Source organism: Carassius auratus, chromosome 22, assembly GCF_003368295.1.
Source record: "Carassius auratus strain Wakin chromosome 22, ASM336829v1, whole genome shotgun sequence".
Lineage (NCBI taxonomy): Eukaryota > Metazoa > Chordata > Actinopteri > Cypriniformes > Cyprinidae > Carassius > Carassius auratus.
In genome coordinates this window covers 11406145-11429169 of record NC_039264.1, presented here as the reverse complement: position 1 = coordinate 11429169, position 23025 = coordinate 11406145, and the positions used below count along the sequence as shown (strand labels likewise).

The 23025-nt window shown below is 36.3% G+C and overlaps 1 protein-coding gene across 2 annotated transcripts in view; it reads left to right on the top strand.

Annotated features, from left to right (window-relative positions):
- The window catches only part of LOC113039693 (bone morphogenetic protein 1-like), a 70525-nt gene that overhangs the window by 13896 nt on the left and 33604 nt on the right, over positions 1-23025 (top strand). For both annotated transcript variants that reach the window (XM_026197716.1, XM_026197715.1), the window contains exons 2-6: positions 10223-10336; positions 11083-11223; positions 13283-13400; positions 18754-18932; positions 21078-21183. In XM_026197716.1, the coding sequence (XP_026053501.1) occupies positions 10223-10336; positions 11083-11223; positions 13283-13400; positions 18754-18932; positions 21078-21183 (658 nt within the window). The remainder of the gene's footprint in view (positions 1-10222; positions 10337-11082; positions 11224-13282; positions 13401-18753; positions 18933-21077; positions 21184-23025) is intronic.

Genomic DNA, 23025 nt, shown 5'->3' with positions numbered 1-23025 from the left:
GCAGCAAAGTCAGATTTTGCAGAAGAATCATCTGTTTCCTCTGGTCTTGTCCCAGTGGCCGTCTATGAGACAAGCTCTTGACTGTGGATCTGTCTCTGGAGCTCATCTACAGTAGTTGTCCTGGGGCCCGTTTCAGAAAGGAGGTTAAGTGAAAACTCTGAGCATGTTAACCCTGAAATGAGAGAAACTCTAGGTTTTCGGTTTCAGAATGGCAGGTTTGTCAAACCCCAGAAAGCAGGGTAAGTCAAGCCCGTTTCTGAAAGAGAGCTATCTTATACTCAGACTCAGTTACCATGGTAACTTACTCTATGAACCTAACCTGGTCAGGAGCAGGTATTCTTCGATAAACCCAGAGTTTCTTTTGGTCTCCTCCCCCTCAGCTCCCCCAAAGCTGAATTTTCAGCATCATTACTCCTTCAGACTTCAGTCTCTCATGATCCTTCAGAAGTCATTCAAGAAACATATCTGATTATTATCAGTGTTGAAAACAGTTCTGCTGCTTCATGTTTTTGTGGAAAACGTGGGGCTTTTTTCCAGGATTCTTTGATGGATAGGAAGTACAAAAGAGCCGAATTTATTTGAAATGTAATTTTATAATGATGTAGGCTACTGTGCTTTTTAAATCAGTCTTTACCCTCATTTTTATAACTTTTATTTAGTAAGGATGCTTTACTGACCCCAAATTTCTGAAAGGTAGACTGTTCTTTACAAAGTGACTGCCCTGCTACTAACGGGCCGATTAAGAACGACTGAGCACGAAGAACGACCTGTTTGTTTTCCAAATGGCTGGCATCTCTTTGGTCATGTGCCTTCAGAAGTCAACGATCATTCCCACGGGCCGTCTGAGAGTCTAGCCGTCTGAAAGCAGTCACCTCCTTCTTTCGCACTTTCTTCATCCTCGGCCTCCCTCTGACAATCCCTGACCCCCGACACATAAAGCCCATTCCTAAGTCCGTGGCTGGAGTCTGGTCTGGGACACTGAATGTGATTAGGCCTTTCAAAAGCAGTGGCCACGTGGGCTTCTGTCACTTGATGTCCAAACTGCAGTGTCAAAAAATGTCAAGGTAAGCACTTGCTAAGAACAGCTGGAAATGTTTTTACAGGAGAGATGATTGAAAGGACTGTAGTGTTAACAAGATTCCATCGTCCCTGCGGTCCTAACACGAATGCTGAGCACCATCTGCGTCTGTCCAGAGAAGAAATGGGTTTGACTTACATGAAAAGAGATTTCCATTTCCTCCTGGGAATGTCAGTTTATTATTGAATTTGCACATATTGTAAATATTTCCTCGACACTCTAAATCAACAAAATTTCTCTGAAAGTTTGATTATCTAGATGAATCTCACTAGTCTAAATCTAGGTTATAATTCACCACAAAATCTAATAATAAAATATTTTAGAAATTAGGCCTATTTAGAACAGTTAATTATTTTTGAAAAACAACATTATGCTATCTAAAAATGTTACTTCTGCATTTTTATTTATTTATTATAGGTAGTCAAGTATTTAACTTAATTTTCACTAATATATAATCACCAAAAATATTTTTGTTGTAACTATTATTTCCATAGAAATTAATTTATTATTAATTTGAATACTTATAATATAACAACATAATTAATATAACATATTGTATTATATTTTATGGATGTTATATGGTATTATAATAATATGATAAAATAATAGAATACTAAAAAAATACAAATAAAAAATAATAAAATATATCTATAAAATTAATACAATAGTTTTAAGTTGTAGCTTGAAGGAACATTCCACTTTTTTTAAGTAGGCTCATTTTCCAACTCCCTTAGAGTTAAACCATTGAGTTTTACTGCTTTCGAATCCATTCAGCTGATTTCCAGGTCTGGCAATAGTACTTTTAGCTTAGCTTAGCATAGATCATTGAATCTGATTAGACCGATAGCATCTTTCATATATGTATCTGCAAATCCATATTTGCAAAATAAGTTGACATGATAATTACAGTATGTTTTCACAGCGTTTTAAATCATGGCAGGTGAGGGTGTTTTCGTACGCGTTTGGCAAATCAATGTGTACTTACGACACAGGTAGTACTAGTTGTGCTGGTAAGATCCTGCTCCGGAGTAGGAGCTAATTTGGTTCTCGAAAAAGGCAGTGTGGTACTAAAATCGCACACAGTTCAGGTGGTGCGAAATCGCCAAAAATGGGTAGAAGTGTCTACAGAAGTGTCAAGTTTTAAATAGGAAAATATAGAAACTCTTTGTTCATTTTTGAGCGAGATGCTAACAGTCTAATCAGATTCAATGATCTATGCTAAGCTAAGCTAAAATTGCTACCACCAGACCCAGAGATCAACTGAATGGATTTAAAAAACTGTTTAACTCTAGGGGAGTGGTAAAAGGAGCTTGTTTAAAAAAAAAAGATGGAGTGTCCCTTTAAGCATTTCTTTATATATATATACTAGTTCATGGGCGACTACATTGTTTGACTACTTGATTTTACACCTACTGATGACATTAAGTGAAACTGGCATTGTGACCTGCCAAATAGCTGAGGTCTTGATGAATGTGAATAGTGCATTTACATTTGAGGAGGTGTGACACTAGTAGCCATGACAGGCATTCTCATGCACAACAGGCTTGTAGTCTAACGCACATCTGCATTACGACCCCCAGGCCAGACGCTCCCACTGTTCACCTCAAATATGCTGAAGGCCTGAAATCTCTGATATTGTGGGTGGTAACTTCAAGACTTGTCTAGACCTCACATGTGATCCCCTCGGGGCTTTGAATAGAAACCAAACTGTCTTTTGTTCATGAAAGTGCTGTTATGTTTGGAACCAAGGTGATCGTTCAGAGGAGCCAGGCATTGAAATATGCATGAGAGAAAGGGGTTTTAGCCAGCTGGACCACAATTACAAATCCTCTTTAAAGTATCAAATCAAGGCGTTTAAACCAAATCCATCTATGGGAGAGCTTCTGTTGTCCTCTTTTGATTGCTTTTGCTGGCGAGTGTGATTTCACCAAGTACAACATGTTCCTGGATCAACATCGTTGTTGATCCTGGAACAACATTCCAATCAACCAATCAGAATTGAGATTTAACTTTTCATGAAATATCTGTTTTAGGCATACCCTTTTTAATCAGGTATAATTTCCCACTGATTTTAGAAATAAATTAGGGTAGGGTTAGGTTTAGGGGTAGGGAATGGTTTTAGTCTATATTTTTGGACTATAATGTCGATCCAGGATCATCAAAAGATGTTGATCCAGGAACATGTCTTTGGCAAAATCAAATCGGCATTTAACACCACAGTTTTACAAGTTCACTTTTTTTTTTTTTTTTTTGCTGTCCATATACCAATATTGACTTGGAGCCTAACTGATTAACTAACAATCTGGTCAACATAAAGTTCTTTATTTGAAGCACAATTCTTCAAGAAAGGTAACTTACTGAAAAAGTGTTGCTGCATAAAGTGTTTCACTGAGTTGAAATTTAAACTTAAAACATCACACAGTGTCTTATGGACTATCCTCGATTGCAGTCACATGCCCCTCGGATGGTCATCTCCTGTAGTTTGGCCGTCTTGATCTTTGTCCTTGGCTAAACCAGCTGGCCACACTCTCTCTAGCAGCACAATAGTCCAGACTTGGCTCCTCTACACTGTTTCTGATCAGATCTTCACTGTGTCTGAATGAAGGATGCTCTAGTGTCTGATTTGAACAGCTAAACAGTCCCTAAACAGCTTAAAGGCTACTACTGTTTCAGCTATTAAAATAGATCAGTTTTGTATGTAATAGTAAAGTGATTATATTTTGTTTCGTTTTTTATTAAGTTAATTTAGAAAAACGTTTGGAGCTCTCTTGTTTGTTAAATATAAGTTTTGATTTTTTTGAATGACCAAGCGGTCAGCGGCAGACATTGAGCCTATGTTTGATCAATTAAGCCTTCTCGAATCATTACAACTTACCTAAAAAAATCAAGCATATAACAATGTTTAAATGTTAAACCCAGTTAAAGCTGCGGTAGGTAACTTTTGACGCTCTAGCGGTTAATAAACAGAACTGCTTGCGTCTTGTGGAAGAACATTGTAGCCGGAGCTACTTCTCTCTGTTTATGTCTATGAAGAATCACAAAGGTACTGGGTTACTCCGCAGCAGTACCCCCAAAGCAACCTAAAATAGTCCGAATATAAACACTTATTATAGGTGTACCCTAGTGATTCAGGACAGACTAAAGACACAGTTTGGAAAATGGATTCATGGTGTACTCGCTTATTATATACATTTTTTTACATTTTGAACACAAACAAAGTTATGCACCGCAGCTCTGATTGGTTGTTTCTTACCGGGAGCCGATGAATTTCTGCAAATGGCAATAAAAAAAGTTTGGGGTCAGCAACATGTTTTGTTTGAAAGAAATTAATACTTTCATTTAGCATTAAACTGATCAAAAGTGACAGTATTATTTCAAATAAATGGTGTTTCTTTGTATTATGGGAACAATGTATTTCATAAAATTATGAAGCAGTTTTCAACATTGATAGCAATAAGAAATGTTTTTCGAGCTTGAAATCAGCATATCAGAATGATTTCTGAAGGATCATGAGACTGAGACAAATTCAGATTTGATCACAGGAATAAATAACATTAGAAAACATATAATAGAAAATGGGTATTTGAAATTAAAATAACATAACAGTTTTTACTGTATTTTCTATCATATAAATGCAGCTTTGGTGAGCAGAAGATTCTTCTTTTAATAGCATTACAAAAACTTACAGACCCCTAACTTTTGAACAACAGTCTATTACATATGTATATGTATATGTGTGTGTGTGTGCGCACATTTGAATTTACATTATGCATCATTCACACCATTAGGTGTCAGTATAGTTCAAGATGATTGACATATCAGCTGGTGCAACATAAACAAAAATGACTGACTACACCTACGAAGGCCAAAACTAAAATGAAACTGGAACATCCTGATGAAGTCCAGTAGTTTAAACCCTAAAAATTGTCAGGCGCGGGATTAAATTCTTTCTCATTGTCTTTTTTTAGGTTGAAACGTTAAATCAAGGGCATGCAGTGGCGTCTAAGGTTCTGCTGCAGCTGTTGAGCGTCTCTGTAATAAATGTGTCCAGCGGCAAACCCCAATCTGCCACCGCACTCCTTTATCCCACTTCATCAAATACATCCCATCTTTTCTCGTGCCATTTATAGATCCTCTTCATGGTGCATTCGCTGAAGTTCGTTAGTTCATAGCCATTGTGCTCCAGATTTGTAACGTGAAGCCTTTTAGGCCTCGTGTGATGAGATTCTTTCTCCGTCTAGGATAAGCTCTTTTTCATTTGGGTGCATAGAAAGCATGAGGAGGATTGGGATTTCATTGGGGAGGATTTTGAGCTAGAAAGACAGAGATGATTAAAACAGGAATCCCCCGAGGAAATGCAGATAAAATGTGTCGCCGAAACAACTGGACCGAGAAATGAAAGGCGGGAGGCTGGGCTGGTGTTCGTGCACTTGTTCTCGCTAGTCTTGGAATCTGATGGAGCAGAATTGCACACTAGATTAAGGAGAGGATTGCATCTCTCAGGATCTCTAGGGGACTGCTGGCAGTGTGTTTGTGCCATGTGTCGCTGGCTCTGACACGGCTGCTGATGCTCAGGTTTGTGAGATCAGACACGGGCTGGTGGCCTGGCAACCATTTGTTTGGGTTTTCAGTTGTGGTAATGAAGGGGCTTTTACTTTTATGATTGTTTTGGGTTCCTTTATAAACCCTATGCACTTGAATACTCTTATCATTTGACATATATATTCTCTGTATGGATCATATATCATATCTCTATACACAGTACAGTTCAAAAGTTTGGTTGACTTTTCTGATGATGTCTTTCATACTTTTCTGGACCTTGACACTGTTATTTACTTGGCAGTATATGGGACAGTCACAAGCCTCCCGGTTTTCAACCAAAATATCTGAAATAGTGTTCTGAAGACAAATTAAGCTTTCATGGGGTTGGAACGACATGGGGGTCAGTGATTAATGACTAAATGTTCATTTTGGGGATGGAGTATCCCTTTACTGCCACACTGTATAGCGTCATCAGTTGCTGTCAGCTCCTTCTCTTTCATGCGCACTCTTTTATCTGTGTGTTTGCAAGGGATTTCAGGGTCCTGGCATGTTTCTTCTGAGCTTGTCTGGTCTTGTCCGAGAGCATTTACAGCTTTGTTTTGGTCAGCATTAGAGCGCAGCCTCATATAAACTCATTTACTGCAGTTAATCCCTTATAATAGACACTGAGAGTCATGGTCAAAAATATATATTTTTTTAATTCATAGCATTTTCAAGTTTTTCGGTGAAATATTTCATATCATCGCAATTGTATAAGATATTGAGATTTTTTTTTTCTCTGAGAGAATATAACTTAAGATTTGTTTATTTTTATTGAATGTATTCCTGCCTTATAATTCGTTTTAATTATATTTGAATTATATCCATTGAAACAAATATTTCTATATTAAAGTAATTGTACTTTTAGCAAAAGAAAAACATCTATTTGTCAGTAAGGTAAGATTTGAACCCTGCCATTTGACTTGTTTTTTTTTTTTTTTTTTTTTTTAAGTGAAATAGTTGGCATGAAAACATGTTTAGCATGATTTTAAAAAAGATACATTATAAATATAAATAAATATTTATTTATATTTATAATTATTTTAAGATCCTGTTCATAAGAGTTTTTTTCCCCCATGTAATAACACAGGTTATGCTGTCTATGGAGCTAGTGAGGAGAAAATAAATAAATAAATAACTTTAAGTAAGAAAGTATAATAAATTTAGTCAATACAAATAGTTTGAACCTGGTAGAATTTCCACTGTGTTCCCAAATGAAAGTGTTATTCATTTATTTATTCAGCATGTAAATGTGTTTGGCAGGAATTAAAATGGCAGGAATCTGTAAAAAATAAAAATAAAAATAAAATAATAATACAAAAACCTAATAGTTAAAACTAACTAATTTCCTCATGACATAACAGGTTATGCTGTATGTTTATGAGAACATCGATCTAAGAAGTTTTGGTCTGTTTTGCCTGTTCGGTTTGTTCATCCAGTTCAAATCATCCAATTTAGAAAAGTAAAAAAACAGTCCAGTTAATGCAACACTATTATGATATAATCAAACTATTCTTGTCGCAGCTGTTTTCTTTGAAACTTCATCGGCGTGTCTTCTCGTTGCCTGTGGTTGTCTATGGATGTGCTTTGAGAAGTAAAACCCTGTCATTTTTAGTTCTGTTTTTAGACAGAAGTTTGTCTGCAGACCTCGAGAGCTGCACGGACACTGATCTCCATCATATTAGAAGTCGTTCTAACCGCTAAGAGAATAGATTAGCATAATGCCTCTCTGTTGTTTATGACATGTTGTTTTACACTCAGCTGCTCTAATGGTTTACACTAACACTGATTTGTGAAGACACAACAAATGCATGTCATTTATTTCTCTGTGGATTTAAGGAAATTGAGTTGAGATGAGTGTCAGAGTGATAAAAGAAAGTTGCGCACAGTTGAATCTTAATGCGCTGTTATGTCAGAATTTATTTATTGTGGGAATTTTTTTTTTTTTTTTTTTTTTACTTTACATACTGCTGTTTATTTGTTATGCTGCTTTCTTCTTTATTCTATGTATTTTTTGTCATTATCATTCATTGACTCATCAGTTTTGTAGCCTACACTGATTTTTTTTATATGTAATATGTAGCTCCAAACGAATATCCCACAGGCTGTATTTACTATAAAAAATACAGTAAAAGCAGTAAGAATGTGAAATATTATTACAATTTAAAATAACTATTTGAATATACTGTATACTCAAATGTAATTTATTCCAGTGATCAAAGCTTTATATTTTTTGCTTAATAGTGTTACATGTGTGCCACCAATAAATAAAGTATCAAAATACTCTGACACAACCCGGCGGCAGCAGACTGTTGCGCTAAAGAGTAATTGGCTTGATTGTGCAGGTCTCTGCCCCACTGCCCCACTGCCTCAGGCTGGACGTCCCGTTTGATCCGGCTCGCTCTCACACACACACACACACACACACGCACACACACGGGCACACACACACACACACACACGGGCACACACACGGGCACACACACACACACACACACACACCTCTGTGCTCACTGCCTCCTGCAATAAATCTAGTAAACATGCTAATGTTCATTGGCTTTTAAAAAAACACTAGCCTCGGGCCTTACACACACACACACATACACACACACTGCCACAGCACTGATCATATAGAAAGAAATACCTTGTGTCACGAGTCTTGTAAAGTTTTTTTTTTTTTTTTCAAACCTAATTAAAAAAAGAATGTATGCTACTTTCCAGGTGTTGGGTAACTAAACAATGTCTAGCTTTTTCTTGCCCAAACAAGATACAGTACACAGACGTATTTGGATTACTGCGTTTATGACTAAGAAAGTTTTGGACTTTCAAGCCTGGATACGGCACATTATTGTTGATGTTTAAAAACGAATAACTTGTTTTTTGCCAAAAAAAAAAAAAAAAAAAGGCTGTGAAAACATAGGGTATTTGGAGGAAATGAGAGTGTTTGTGATTATGGTTTTACGTTAGTAACAATAACTAGTATGGTTTTTGGCAGAAACATTTCCTTTTTTTTATTAATTATTTTTTTTTAATAAAGGTTAGCCTAGCAGTCAGATTTTGTGCATGATGTGCACTTGTGTGTTTGTTCTGAAAAAAAAAAGAAAGAAATCTTGAGCAGTTCTGGAAAAGCATATATATATATATATATATATATATATATATATATATATATATATATATATATATATATATATATATATATATATATATATATATTAAAATATATTTTAATCATTAAAAAAATAAATACTTTTTTATATAATTGTTATATTAGAATTACTAAACTAATGTATTTCTTTCTTAATTGTATATATTTATAGCTTTATAAATATTCAACATTCCTAATATCCATCCATCCATCATCCATCTGTCATCCATCTATATTTTCCATCCATCCACAAACATTACAATTACTCAAACGCAATATTACTGTTTTTCTCAGAAACAGACTCCGGTTTGAAAGCATGTTAAAAGTGAACTCCAGGGATAACCAAAAAGAAATGTCACAAATGTGAAGAATATGCTTCCATTGAACTATAATTCATTTATTCATAGTTGCACACTCATGTTAAATAGCTGCCTTCAAAACTGACTACTCAAAGTGGCAAAGCTTCTAAAGATGCAATTAGTCCCTGACAAGCTAGTGAATCTCTACCAACACATCCATTCCCATGCAGGTCAGCAGTGTCCTGTTGTGTAGCTCATTAGAGGCGTGCAGTCGCTCACATAGCTTCCCAATTCTAATCAGCTTCCCTCTTTTGATGGATGATTTATTCATCGTGGCACGAGTGATGACCCAAGCTATAAATGGCATCGCAGATGACCATTAAAAATTGATGAGGTGTCTATCAGCTCGCTGGACCCTGAAAGCTTGTTGTTTGAAGATACTGATAGATGTGCGCCCCTCTTTAAAAAACCTACACAAGGAATTAGACTTCACGCCATCCGCTACAAACCTCATGAATTAGCTTGCATAAACAAATGCACAAATAATGTAAATGATGTGAAAAGGCTTACAATTATTTTGAAGTACAAATTATTGAATTAATTTTAAGCAAGTAAATGCGGTATATATTTGATATAAATGCAGTAATATTGTGAAATTGTATTACAATTTTAAAATGTAATTTATTCCTTTGATTCAAAGCTGAATTTTCTTCACAGTCTATATCTGTATATATGTATATATATATGTATAGGTATGTATGTATGTATGTATATATATTTATATATGTATATTTGTATATACATACATACATACATACATATAAATATATAATTTTTACAACAGGACAGCATTCATTTGAAATATAATTTTTGTAACATTATCTTTTTCCCCACTTTTGATCAGTTTAATGCTTGCTGAATGAACGTTTAAATTTCTAAATAAATAAATATTCTTACTGCCCCTTTAAATTGGTAGGGTATATGATGCATATGACACATTTTTGATTCATTTGTTTGTTTTAAAACCAATTTTCTGTTATTTCAAATTTCTGAAATGAATTGTAATATAACCATTGCATGAGAAATTAAAAGCACTCTCCTTTATGTTGGTTTCAGTTGCTTATCTCGGAGACATCGCGCTGGATGAGGAAGATATGCGCATGTTTAAAGTGGACCGCATTGTGAATTTAGCAGAGAGAACGGTCACAATTCTGAATCACACAGATACGGGTGAGTGTGAGTGCCTGCTTTATATCCACTTTGTGCCAGGCTTAATTGGCAGTCAGAAACTCAGGAGGAGAACTTGAAGCCATACATTTTTAAACCAACAGAGAAAAGCCTGTCGAGAAACAGTTGCACTTGCCACATTCCCAAACACAACAACACATTACAATTGGGATTTGACAAAATGAAAGCGAGTTTCCTCATAATTAGCCATTAGTTTCATGATATTTTCACCCCAGAATAAAGTAAAGTTTACAGAGGAGGGGAAAAACATGAGAAGATAAAGACACGGGAACAAGGGAAAGAATTCAACGTCAGATAAGACAAGTCTGTTTTGCTATATATATAGTAGAGTCCAGTCTGTGTGTAGGAGTTAGCATTCAAAACAATAGAAAAAAACATGCTGTGTTATAACAGAATATGAACAGATTTGAGTTAGTGGTTACCGTTGAGCTCAGTAGACGATTTAAACTCTCATATGTGTCAATGGCATATTCGTCAAACATTTCATTTAAAAGAAATGATCCAGTTTTAAATAATAAAACAGTAGTTTAAAATGAACACAAATTATTCAGACTGATTCTGGTTGCCAGATGTTAGTGGAAAAGGCTCTTACAATTTTGGGTTATGTATTTAAATGTAAATGTAAGATGTAGAAGATGATGTGTAATCTCTCTTTCTCTGGAGCTTGTGATGATGAGGTTCCAGACTGACCGTTTTGGTTTCTCTTCATTTGGTGTTGGTAATGGTAGGTTCACTTAACAATGAGACGAATACAAACGATACGGCGTCCAGTCGGGGAACCCATCGCAGGAAGAGGGCAGCGACGTCCAGACCTGAGAGGGTGTGGCCCGAGGGCGTCATTCCTTACGTCATCAGCGGGAACTTCAGCGGTAAGTCATGCACACATGCACAGCTGTTCATGTTTCAGTTTGAGCAGCATGTGATCGATTACATCTGTTTGGTTATTAAGTTGCATGATTATATACTGTAGGAAAAACATGTTTGTGGAAGAAGTCACACATTCATGTGTCTGAAATCGGTCAGTCTAACTCCATTTGTTTGACTTTGTGGACCTCAAAAGAGGTTGTTTGTGGAAGTCAGTTATAAAAGAACTGCTTTACTTTTAAAGTAATACAAAGGTGAAAAGGTGTTTTGTTTTGGTCGTGTGTTATCTTGCATTAGGCAGCAAAAGGTGCATGACATTACTGGTGCAACTCTACACAACACTTCAGAATTTTTAAATATCTATTTAAATTACAATTATTCAGCATTACGGTCAAAACTATGTGAATGTGCAAATATAATATAAAATATAAATGTGCAAGTTTGATATGCTAAACCTTATGATCGTGGTTTCCGGCATGATTCGATAATGATCCAACGAACATCTCGTGCTTCAGTGGAATCAAGTCTGGAATCTGACACATGATGGGAGTCACATGATGGGAGTCACATGATGGGAGTCACATGATGGGAGTCACATGATGGGAGTCACATGATGGGAGTCACATGATGAGAGTCACATGATGAGTCACATGATGTCAATAGCTGCATCCCAAATGATGTACTACTATATGCACTTATGCAGTATGTCTCAACTGTGTAGTGTGTAAAATATATGAGAGGTTATTTTGTCATTCAGCATCAGTCATGATAGCCCCTCCCCCTCATGCTCATCATTTTCACAAAAATGTCATGGCCTCCAGAATATTCTTTTTGTATGAATATCTGAACATAAAATGCTTTTAAACATCAACAACAAAAAGCACCATTGTTTTAGTCTTTATGCAATCTTTTTCAACACTTGCATATGGGCAAGTTTCATAAAAAACAAAAAACAAAGCAACGTTTTGAGCAAAAAAACAGAGAAAATTATGATCAAAAGATAGATGGAGCTTTCATCAACACCCTCAAAGCTTCACAGTCCCAAACCACTACCTGGATTGTCATTGAATTCAATAACTTAAAGGGGGGGTGAAATCCTCATTTTCACTCAATATCCTGTTAATCTTGAGTACCTATAGAGTAGTACTGCATCCTTCATAACTCCAAAAAGTCTTTAGTTTTATATATATTCATAAGAGCAAAGTGCAAATCCGGCGTCAAACTGGGCCTTGTTTGTAAAACAAGCATCTTCGAAATGCAGGGAACAAACAAAAACACTTGCACAACTCCGTTGATGCTCTGTAAAAATAAACTCCATCCACTGGTCCCTTAGTGCTGTTTTTTTTTGTTGGTAATCTGTGCAGGGTTGTCTTGCCCTGGCAACCAAAATCACACTTCTTTTGTGACATTTCGCGACGCTCTCGCTCTGATCAGTGAAGTCTGTTGTGCTCTCAGTGCTCTGCTATACGGGCGCGCGCACTCTTCCGGCAGAAGTGCCTTATAAGAAAATTCCGCTCCATCTAACGTCACACAGAGCCATACTTGAAAAAAACTTTCCGAAACTTGTGACAAACCGTACAAACGTACAACTTAATTTTTGAAACTTTGTCCATGTTTAGCATGGGAATCCAACCCTTTAACAGTGTAAAACACTCAGCATGCATGAAATAAACTTCTGGGAAGTTTAGTCTGGAAAATAATGGCAGGGAAATAGTTAAAATAACTCATGCTGTGATTTAAAGGGCCAGTTGCATTTACTATTGTTTGGCAAATTGTTACAGGCGAAATTAAGTCGTTTTAAGATTTATCCACACAAATGCGATTTCCGCACAAGATTTCCCTACGCAGATTTCGCAACCGATTCAAGTTGGTCACGCACATTTGCCGCAGTGACCAATAGAAAGTGGTTTATTTTCAAAGAGGCTTCTGTGCTTCAGACATCACTACAATACTGACAATAGACAAAGGTCAATTTGCCTGTGCAAAAATCACCAAAATATGTCACCAGCGCCTTTGGTCACCCTCTTGTGTGTGTGTGTGTGTGTGTGTGTGTGTGCTGTACAGGAAGCCAGAGAGCCATATTCAGACAGGCCATGAGACACTGGGAAAAACACACATGTGTGACGTTCATCGAGAGAACAACAGAGGAGAGCTACATCGTCTTCACCTACCGGCCGTGTGGGTAAGTGTGTGTGTTAGCGGATCGCTTCACTGGGAGGTGTGTGTGTGTCCATGTCAGTGTGAGAGAGAGTTTCCACAGCAGGACGACCAAACCTTTGACTCTTCCAGGAAGGAATCAAGCTCATGTGGAGCCTGTGCTTTTTACTCTTTTCTTTCACTCTCTCCTCTTTCTTTTCGGTCTCGTCCTGATTTATCGCTCAAGTGGTTTTCCATCCGATCCGTTCCTCTGTTCCCGTTATCTGCTTTGTGTGCCAACAGACGGATTTGTGTGTTTATGTGTGTGTGGGCTCACGTGTCTTGACCGAGCGATTACTCTATGCTTTGCTGAGGAAATACCAGCCGTCGGTGTGACACTGTTCTCCACGGGACTGTCACCTGAACATGTGTGTTTTATCCGGACACAATGGCTCCCTGTAGATGCTTCAGTAGCGTGGCAGAAGTTCAGAGCCCAGCTTGATGGTCACATCTGTTGGAGACCAATCATACCCTGGGATGCCGTGTTGGCACGTCGGTTTTGCTGCTTCTGTCTGCTGGAAAGCAGGATTTATTTTGCTCTTTTGAAACGTGCGGTTGACGAACGTTCACCACTCGAAGCTCGTCCACAGACCTCACAGAAGCGAAAAGTTAGCGAAAGTTGTGCGGAAATCATCATGAATGACAATAAACGTCTGGCTTGGAATATCAACACATATTCAGCGTTCAGCATCTCGGTCTGTCGTGATGAATGATTATACAATATGTTTATTCACATGTATGATTGTACATATGTTGGTCATTTATAAAATTGTTTCCATATGAAAGTCTTAGAATGGAAAAAGTCTGTTAATTTGTGAGGTGCACAGAGAGGATGGAGGGTCATGAAAAACAAAATGTTTTTTGGTGCAAGAAACCTTAATTGAGAGTATAATAGACCCAAAAAAAAAAAAGATTTACAGGAGTGGAGAATATGAACTCTTTTAATAACAGTTATGCTACAAACAGTTAAACTAAAACATGCACCTTGAAAAAATAAAATATTGTTTGAAGCGTATAGTTACACAATCTTTTACTTAAAAGTAGCTCCTTTATTTCGTTTAACATTGTTATTATGGCATGGTAGGATACCCAGGAGGTGGGAAGATTATTGAAAATATTGCAGGTTTTTCTTCTTTATTTTCTTGAAGTCATAAAACAAAGAGTAATTTTACTAAAGCTTGATGTCCTAATCTCCAGAAATAAACATGCTTAAACATAAACATAGAACAAAAAAATACCACTGATTCAATAGACAATAAACAAATGCCTAATGATTTTTTTTAAGAAGAAATGTCAACAGTGTCTCTAAATGTACCCAAATTCACTAAAATATGCTACAAAATTCTAAATAATATAAAAAATAAGTAGAATAGAATAGAATGAGCTTTTATTGGCAGGCATGTTAACAAGTACAAGGAATTCGTTTTCATGACAGAGGCTTCCACAGTGTAACAGAATGACAGTAAAAAAATATGTGTGTGTGTGTGTGTATGTTTGTGTGTATATATATATAGGAATAAAAATATACAAATTGACAATTGTATGTACAGGCACTGTTGGGAACGTTACTTTAAAAAAGTAATTAGTTATAGTTACTCACTACTTCTTCCAAAAAGTAACTGAGTTAGTAACTGAATTACTCTATAATAAAAGTAACTCGTTACCAGGGAAAGTAACTATTTGCGTTACTGTTTAAAAAAAAAGTGCTATATTTCAAAGAATTTGTATTTTTTGAGCAGCTTTAACAAGTCAGTTGTTAAATGTATAGAACAGACAGGTGTTTGTACATAACTTTCGATATTTATTGCACGTCAACAGACAGCAAGAGTTTTATCCTGCACTTCAAGTATTATCTTTGTAAGAAAAGTGTTTTTGGCCACTAGCTTTGTAGATGCGTGTGTCGTTGTGAGATGCTTCATTAAATTAGAGTTGCTTACAACTGATGTCGACAAAGTCTTCACTCCTGGACATAATATACACATTACATGCACGTTCTTGCCTTTGACCACAATGAATTTGAAGAAGTGCTTATATCTCCACCTTGAAAATGCCAACTTTTTATCAGATTGCTCCTGACTCACCATCTCTGCTGCTGCTGCGAATCTGTTTAGCTGTTGCGTGTGTGTGTGGGGCGCCGCTGGCGCATGTGCTGGGATGTGCGTAAAAACACTGGCTCTGATTGGCTACCATGAAACACATGACTCTGCCTTAGCCAATCATAATCGCTGATCTCATTATTAACCCACCTCCTCACTAACTGTGTGAGCCAGGGGTGCGTTCGGATTATACAGTTTATTCAATTTATGCATAGTAACACACCACATTTAACGTCCAGTAATGTTAACGGCATTATAACGACAGGAAAAGTAATTAATTAGATTACCCCGTTACTGAAAAAATATGTCGTTACCTAACGGCGTTCTTTTAAACGCCGTTATTCCAAACACTGTGTACAGGTATATTATATGCAAATTAGAATGTAGATGAAATATGTGTGTTAGATAAATAAGTATATAACTGTATAAATAGTGTGTGTTCCACGTGTATTGTTAATTATTCATAAGATGGATTGCCCGGGGAAGAAACTGTTCCTGTGTCTGGTCGTTCTGGTGCTCAGTGCTCTGTAGCGTCGACCAGATGGCAACAGTTCAAAGAGGGAGTGTGCTGGATGTGAGGGGTCCAGGCCCTTCTGCTCACTCTGGATAAGTACAGTTCTTGAATAGAAGAGAGGGTTGTACCAATGATTCTCTCAGCAGCCCGGACTACCCTCTGTAGTCTTCTGAGGTCCGATTTAGAAGCTGAGCTGAAGTGCAGAGGATGGATTCGATGATGGTGGAGTAGAACTGTTTCTGCAGATCTTGTGGCAGGTTAAACTTCCTCAGCTGGTGAAGGAAGTACAACCTCTGCTGGGCCTTTTTCACAATGGAGTCAATGTGAATGTCCCACTTCAGGTCCTGAGAGATAGTGGTGCCCAGGAACCTGAATGACTCCACTGCAGTCACAGTGCTGTTCATGATAGTGAGTGGGTAAAGTGCAGGGGGGTTTCTCCTGAAGTCCACAATCATCTCCACTGTTTTGAGCGTGTTCAGCTCCAGGTTGTAAAGACTGCACCAGACGGCCAGCTCCTTAACCTCCTGAAATACTAAAAGCTAAAAAAGAAATAAAATATGTGTAAAAAATTTACTAAATTACTAAAACTTGAACTAAACTTAAAATGAAAATGAACGGAAACTAATTAAAATGATTACAGACTATTCTGTAATAGTATCTCAAAAGATAATTGATAAAATATAACAATGCTACTGTCATAAAACAAAATCAATGTCATAAAACAATTAATGGACACAAAAGCAAATTATCAATACACAGTTAATACTGTAACAATCGTGTAATGCACACTTTTATTATATTAATACAAGTTTAAACTAATTATATTATTTATACTACTACTATAGTAGAGAGCTGTGCCATTTATATTCTATTAGTCTAGATGTAATAATACTAAACTATCAGCTCTACACTGTCACACTTAAGTCTAGTGACTTTCACGAGAAACAAAGGCGATACCTGAAATGAAACGTCTATTAAAGAGCAATAAATAGCGTCTGGCATCTGAGCAATGAAAGTTTCCTTTGGGAAATTATCCAGAGCATATACAATATCTCATACTGCCCAAATTTATACGTGAGACAAATACAAAACTAAACCAATGATTTCCTTGTTTACAAACGGGAGAAAGAAAGTCAGAGAGAGAGACAAATGTAACAGACTGTCTGGTTTCTCACTGTTTGAGCAGACGTGTCGCTGCGGTCGGGCAGCGAGTGGAAACTTCTGAAAATACAGCGCTCTGCAGGCTTTGCCAGGCTTTTCAGTTGTGTGGAAGCACAGGGGGCCTTTATGTCCCACTGCAGGCTATGACGGGCACACAAACACTCAGTCTGTGTGTGGAGGTGATGAAACATTAGGATTTATTCCTCTTTACATGCAGCAGTAGTTGCCAATGGGTAAGCCATGCTCTGATGAGTCCCTCTGTGTGTGTGTGTGTGTGTGTGTTCAGGCGATTCCTGTTGTTCTGTGCAAAGTTCAAGGCAGAGTTTCTGAAGCGAGCCGCTGGCTGCCTCGTAATTAAAGCCTGATCTTCTGCTCCACACAGGCTGCACATGTGGGTTCGGATGTGTGCGCGGATCTCAGGCCAGCGAGCTCTCAGCAGTTTTCTCCCACATATCCCAGCGCTTTGAGAAAGGGATCGTTTGATTGTGTGTTTAGTGTGTTGGTGTGTGTCTTACCGCTGCGACTCCGCGCACAGACTCCTGTTTCTCTGTGGATTTTGCAACATGTAGCTCTAAGCAAACTGGCAACACAAACGTGTTTCGTTTCAGATTGGGACTTCGCTTGCTTGTGCATTGTTGAGTAGAGAAAAAAGGCCAGTTTTTACATAAACATATTACTTGATACAAGAGAAGAACAGTGTTTGACTCAAGTTTAAAAGGTTTGGGATAAAGAAAACAAAGCTATTTTTGAGATATGTTTTTTGTTGTTTTACAGGATTTTATTTTATTTTAATTTTGTTTGTGTGTGCGTGTGTGTGTGGAAAACATGCTTGATTTATAATGCAAAAATATGAATGGTCCCAAAAATTGGTTCAATAGTTAATTACATTTATAATCAAAAATTTGTCCTTGTCTGTGACTTTAGAAATTCACTAATGGTATAGCCTATAAAATAGTATTTGTAACAATTTTTTACCCTCTTTATTATAATAAATATTTTAAGCACATTGAAGTGTCATTTATAAAATGTATCCATATTTGTGTGTGTGTGTGTGAAATAAATAAATAAAATTAAATAAATGCAAAATATCATTTATTCCTAAAAATATGATAATTTTCTTTGATATATATATAATTTATTTTAATTATTTCTTTTATTAATCTTTTATAAGATTTTATAAAATAAATAAAAAATAAATATGTATTAAATCAAATAATTAATTATACATGGAATATGAGTACTATATAATTATAATGTAGCTAAAATGTTTTAAAATTAATTAAGGTTTTTGATGAATACATATGAATTAATATAATAAATATATAATCATTAATAACATGTGCAAATTATAATACATATTTCTGGGGTGAAATATAACCCAGACATTTCTTTGTGATATTTATCCAGTCATCTTAATACACAAAATACACGTCTTGAAAACTACGACAAAAAATGACTGACAGATAATGACAGTGATTTCAACCACATATTTTTTTTTCTTCATATTTTTGTGATCAGTGGAATGCTGAGATATTAATCAAGCGTTACTGGTAATATGAACTGTGCAGGTGCTGCTCGTATGTGGGCCGGAGAGGAGGGGGTCCACAGGCCATATCCATCGGGAAGAACTGTGATAAGTTTGGGATTGTGGTGCACGAGCTCGGTCACGTGATCGGATTCTGGCATGAGCACACGCGACCCGACAGAGACGATCATGTCAGCATCATACGGGACAACATCCAGCCAGGTAGGAAAACAACAGCAGCAAAATGTTACTCACAATGTGTGTGAAGTGATTTGATTCAAGATCCAGATACGATATCAAAGGTGTCTGCACAGATTAACATCACATGTATTACTAACTGAAAGCTCATGATAATGCATCGGAAAGTGAGATCAACAACAAGCATAAAATATCCTTTTGTGCCCGTCTTCATGGAAGCAGCAGTTACCGCATTTGCTTGGAACGACACGGCCCACTTTATAAAACAAATTCTTGACTGCTGAGCTCAGCACCAATCCACCGCTGCACTCATTTCTGATCAATGCTGGGCAACATTTGCTACTTTCACCTTAAAACTCCTAACCCCTGACTCCTGGTTGCAACAGTGTGATTAAAATACATATTGACTCTTAAGACAATCATAAATGTGCTTTTGATAGCAAAATGTCACACCACATAGTTCATTATTTACTCACTCTCTTCCCAAACCTGTTTGCTTCAATATTCAGGTCATGGAAGTATAACTTTAGAAGAATATTTCTGCAACTCTTGCAATATTACAACAGTTCACAGTGAACTAGAACCAGAGCTTCAGAAAGAATATTTAATCACTATGTTATCAGTGTTTAGTTAACTGAATTTCCCTCTGTCCTATAATGTGAGCGCAGGAATATAGCAAGATTTGCATGTGCTATTGTATTTAGCTTTATTGGTGTATTTTTTTCTTTTTTGAAGATTGACAGTTCCTAATCGCTATTATAACTATACTGTCAATTATATGGATATAGCTGCATAACATTCTTTAAAAATGTCATTTTTTGTATCGCAGTAATTAATAATAATAATAACAACAACAGCACACAGATTTGAAACAGTGAAGGCTAATAACTAAAATGATTTTAACTTTTGACAGGAAAATATCACAGTAAATGGCATTTTAACGAAACATACCACATGATAACTCGTTACTTAACGCCTTTATGTGTAATGCATTATAAAGCTATTCATAATCCAGGTTGTAATGCATTACAAAATCTTTTCCTAAATAATTGTACCCAAGGTAAAATGAATATGTGAAGGTTTGTTTGTCATGTGTTTTAATGCATAGTGCTTTTAAATGTGTAACGATGAATAAATGAGTATTATATTGTATTATATCTGTGGTTACATGTATTGTATAAATCAGTATAAGGTGCATAAATTACTTTCATAATGCATTATATTTAAAGGCTTTAAGTGAAGTGTTACTTAACACACTGTCCTGTTTTATATCATACATACAACACAATGAAATCTTGTGCCACTTTACGATTCTGAAGCATTAGTTGATGGTGTTGATAGAGGATGTGATTCGCTGTAGTTCCTCTGAAAGAACTGATGTCATACATCCACTAAAAAATCACCAAACACCAGCTTATGAAAAGCCTTCAAGGAGAAACCCTAGCGTTTGTTTGCCAAAACCATTTGTTTTATGGTATTTTAGATCCAATGCAGCAAAGTTCATCCGTTTTAAGTGTGAATGAAGTGTCCAAATATTTGCGAGGCCCCTGTGCGTCTAGAAATATCTCAACCGTGGCATATTTTGACTTCCGACCAGCTGTGCCTCCAAGATCCGTCTAATGAAGAGCCCGACATTTTTCACACCTTTTAGGCAGCATTAATGAACAAGATATGCTGAAATAATGATTGTCGTTAGACGTCTGTACAAATGGAGCTCATTACAGACTCATTATATAGCACAGAATAATTCTCGGCAGAGAGGGAAGATTCATAAATAACATCTGCAAAATTCACTGATGAGAGACGCTATACAAATATTATTTGTATGTGTTTTGCCCTTTCTATTAAGTTAAATATTTTGAAGCACATTATTGGGATGTCTTTCATAATAATAATTGCCAGCAAACAGGAAATGTGCTTGAGAGCTTGTGGGGTTTCCATGAAAACCACCCAGGAATACTTGGGAATTTTCCCAATGCATGCTGGACACACAAAGCTCTGATTTACTGAACGTACTCTCTGACATAATGACAAATATGAAGTATGATAGTGACATAGTAATGAAATAACCCTCACAGTGATCATTTAGTGATTGATCTTTTGTCTGGATGGGCTCTTACTGTTGAGATCACTTCCTGTCTGAGTCTCATTCTCGGTTTGGTCTCATAGGACAGGAGTACAACTTCCTGAAGATGGAGCCTGCTGATGTGGACTCACTCGGAGAGGGCTATGACTTCGACAGCATCATGCACTATGCAAGAAACACCTTTTCCAGGTAAGAACCTCAAAGTATTGTGTTATTTTTAATAATATCCTTCCTTATACCAAAATGTTAACCCTTTAGTTAAATCATATTTAATATAAATCACATACACACATACATGCTTACATAAAGACATATAGACAGATATCTCATCGTGTGTGTGTGTGTGTGTGTGTGTGTGTGTGTGTGTGTGTGTGTATATATATATACACGAAAGCCCTGTACCGAAACGGTCCGATACGAATACACGTACCGTTACACCCCTAATATATATATATTTATGAAATACATCCATATTTATTTAAAATATATAATTTAGTTCTGTCGAACGGTTAATTGTGATTATCATTATCACATTCATTTGACCGCACTAATATAATTTTGTATTTTTTATTTAATGATAAAAAAATATTATTAATTACGCTACAATTAAGTAAATTATCACACTTAAAAAGTGTTACACTTTGATTTAAAATACGTAATTAAATAAATTACATGAATTTATATCCATAACGAATTATATATATTATATATACACTAAAAGTATATGCACAAATACATAAAATACATAATTATACAACATATGAAATGAATGTAAACAATATAACACGCTTAGCAAACAGTTTTTTTGGCAGATGATAAAACAGACAAAAGTCTCACTGACTTGCATCAAAGGAAAAAAGAATAACAATAATTAAAAGAATAATTAATCAATCTTTTATTGTTTTCTTTTTTTCTTTTTTCTTTTTTTTAAATAGGCCTTTATTTAGTTATTCTTATTCTAAACATGCTTGCTTATATTTCCTTATATTGAGCTTAATATAAATATAAATATGGGTTTTGAAGAATGTTTCTGCAACTCTTGCTATACAACAACAGTTCCTAGGGAACAAGATAAGGACTAGGACTAGACATGAGCTTCAAAAGGAAGCAGAATCATCAGTGTTTAATCAGTTCGATTTCATTTTTTTTCCAGTTTGTGAGATCAGAAGGCAAGAGCTGCGCAACAGTTCTTCAAAACATAAATATAAAAATAACATTACACAGGTTTGAAGCAACGAGGATGAATAAATAACAAAATGATTTTCATTTTTAGGCGAACTGTTCCTTTAAGAAAACACAGCTCTAATTGTTTCTAATTGCCTTCATTTACTCTTGTAATATTCATAATTCAAACAGCTCAGCTATTCATATGGTTTGATTGCTGCTCATTTTTGTAGAGGATTCCTCTTGGCAGTGTTTTATGCTGAGTGATGTTTTAATGGTGTAGTCTCTCCAGCACTTCTTCTCATTAGTCTCAGGGTGACCTCTGAATGAGGCATCAGCAGTTCTGCGGTGGGACGGCTATCTGAGCATCTCTCTCCACTTACACTCTTTCTGCTGAGCTTTCACAATGCCACTTTTGTGCTTCTCAGTGCCTGTCAGTTGTTCATAGAGCAGTCGGAGCCAGTCAGTTTCCCTGTGTGGAAAGGATCGGTTCAGAGATCATCTAGCTTCAGTTCTGTTTGATGATCCGATCTCTCAATCTCAGATTCATTTAATTAACTTCTTGCTTCTCCTCATGCCTCTCGGCACTGGGTGGGCAGTAGGACAAAACCTTGTGGAAGGATTTTGGATCGGAATAACTGTAAACACAAGTTTGCATTTGACAATAATTAAAATATTTTTTAAAGAAGTTTGTTCTGCTCGCTAGGCTGCATTTATTTGTATTATTTATTATAAAAAACTGTAAATATAGATGGATAACAGAAAAGATGAATACAGTTTCTGCTGAAAAGATGAAGCAGTTCTCTTCATGTATGACAGGAACAAATGAGCACTGATTTGGTGGGAAATGCTAGGCATTGATCTTAA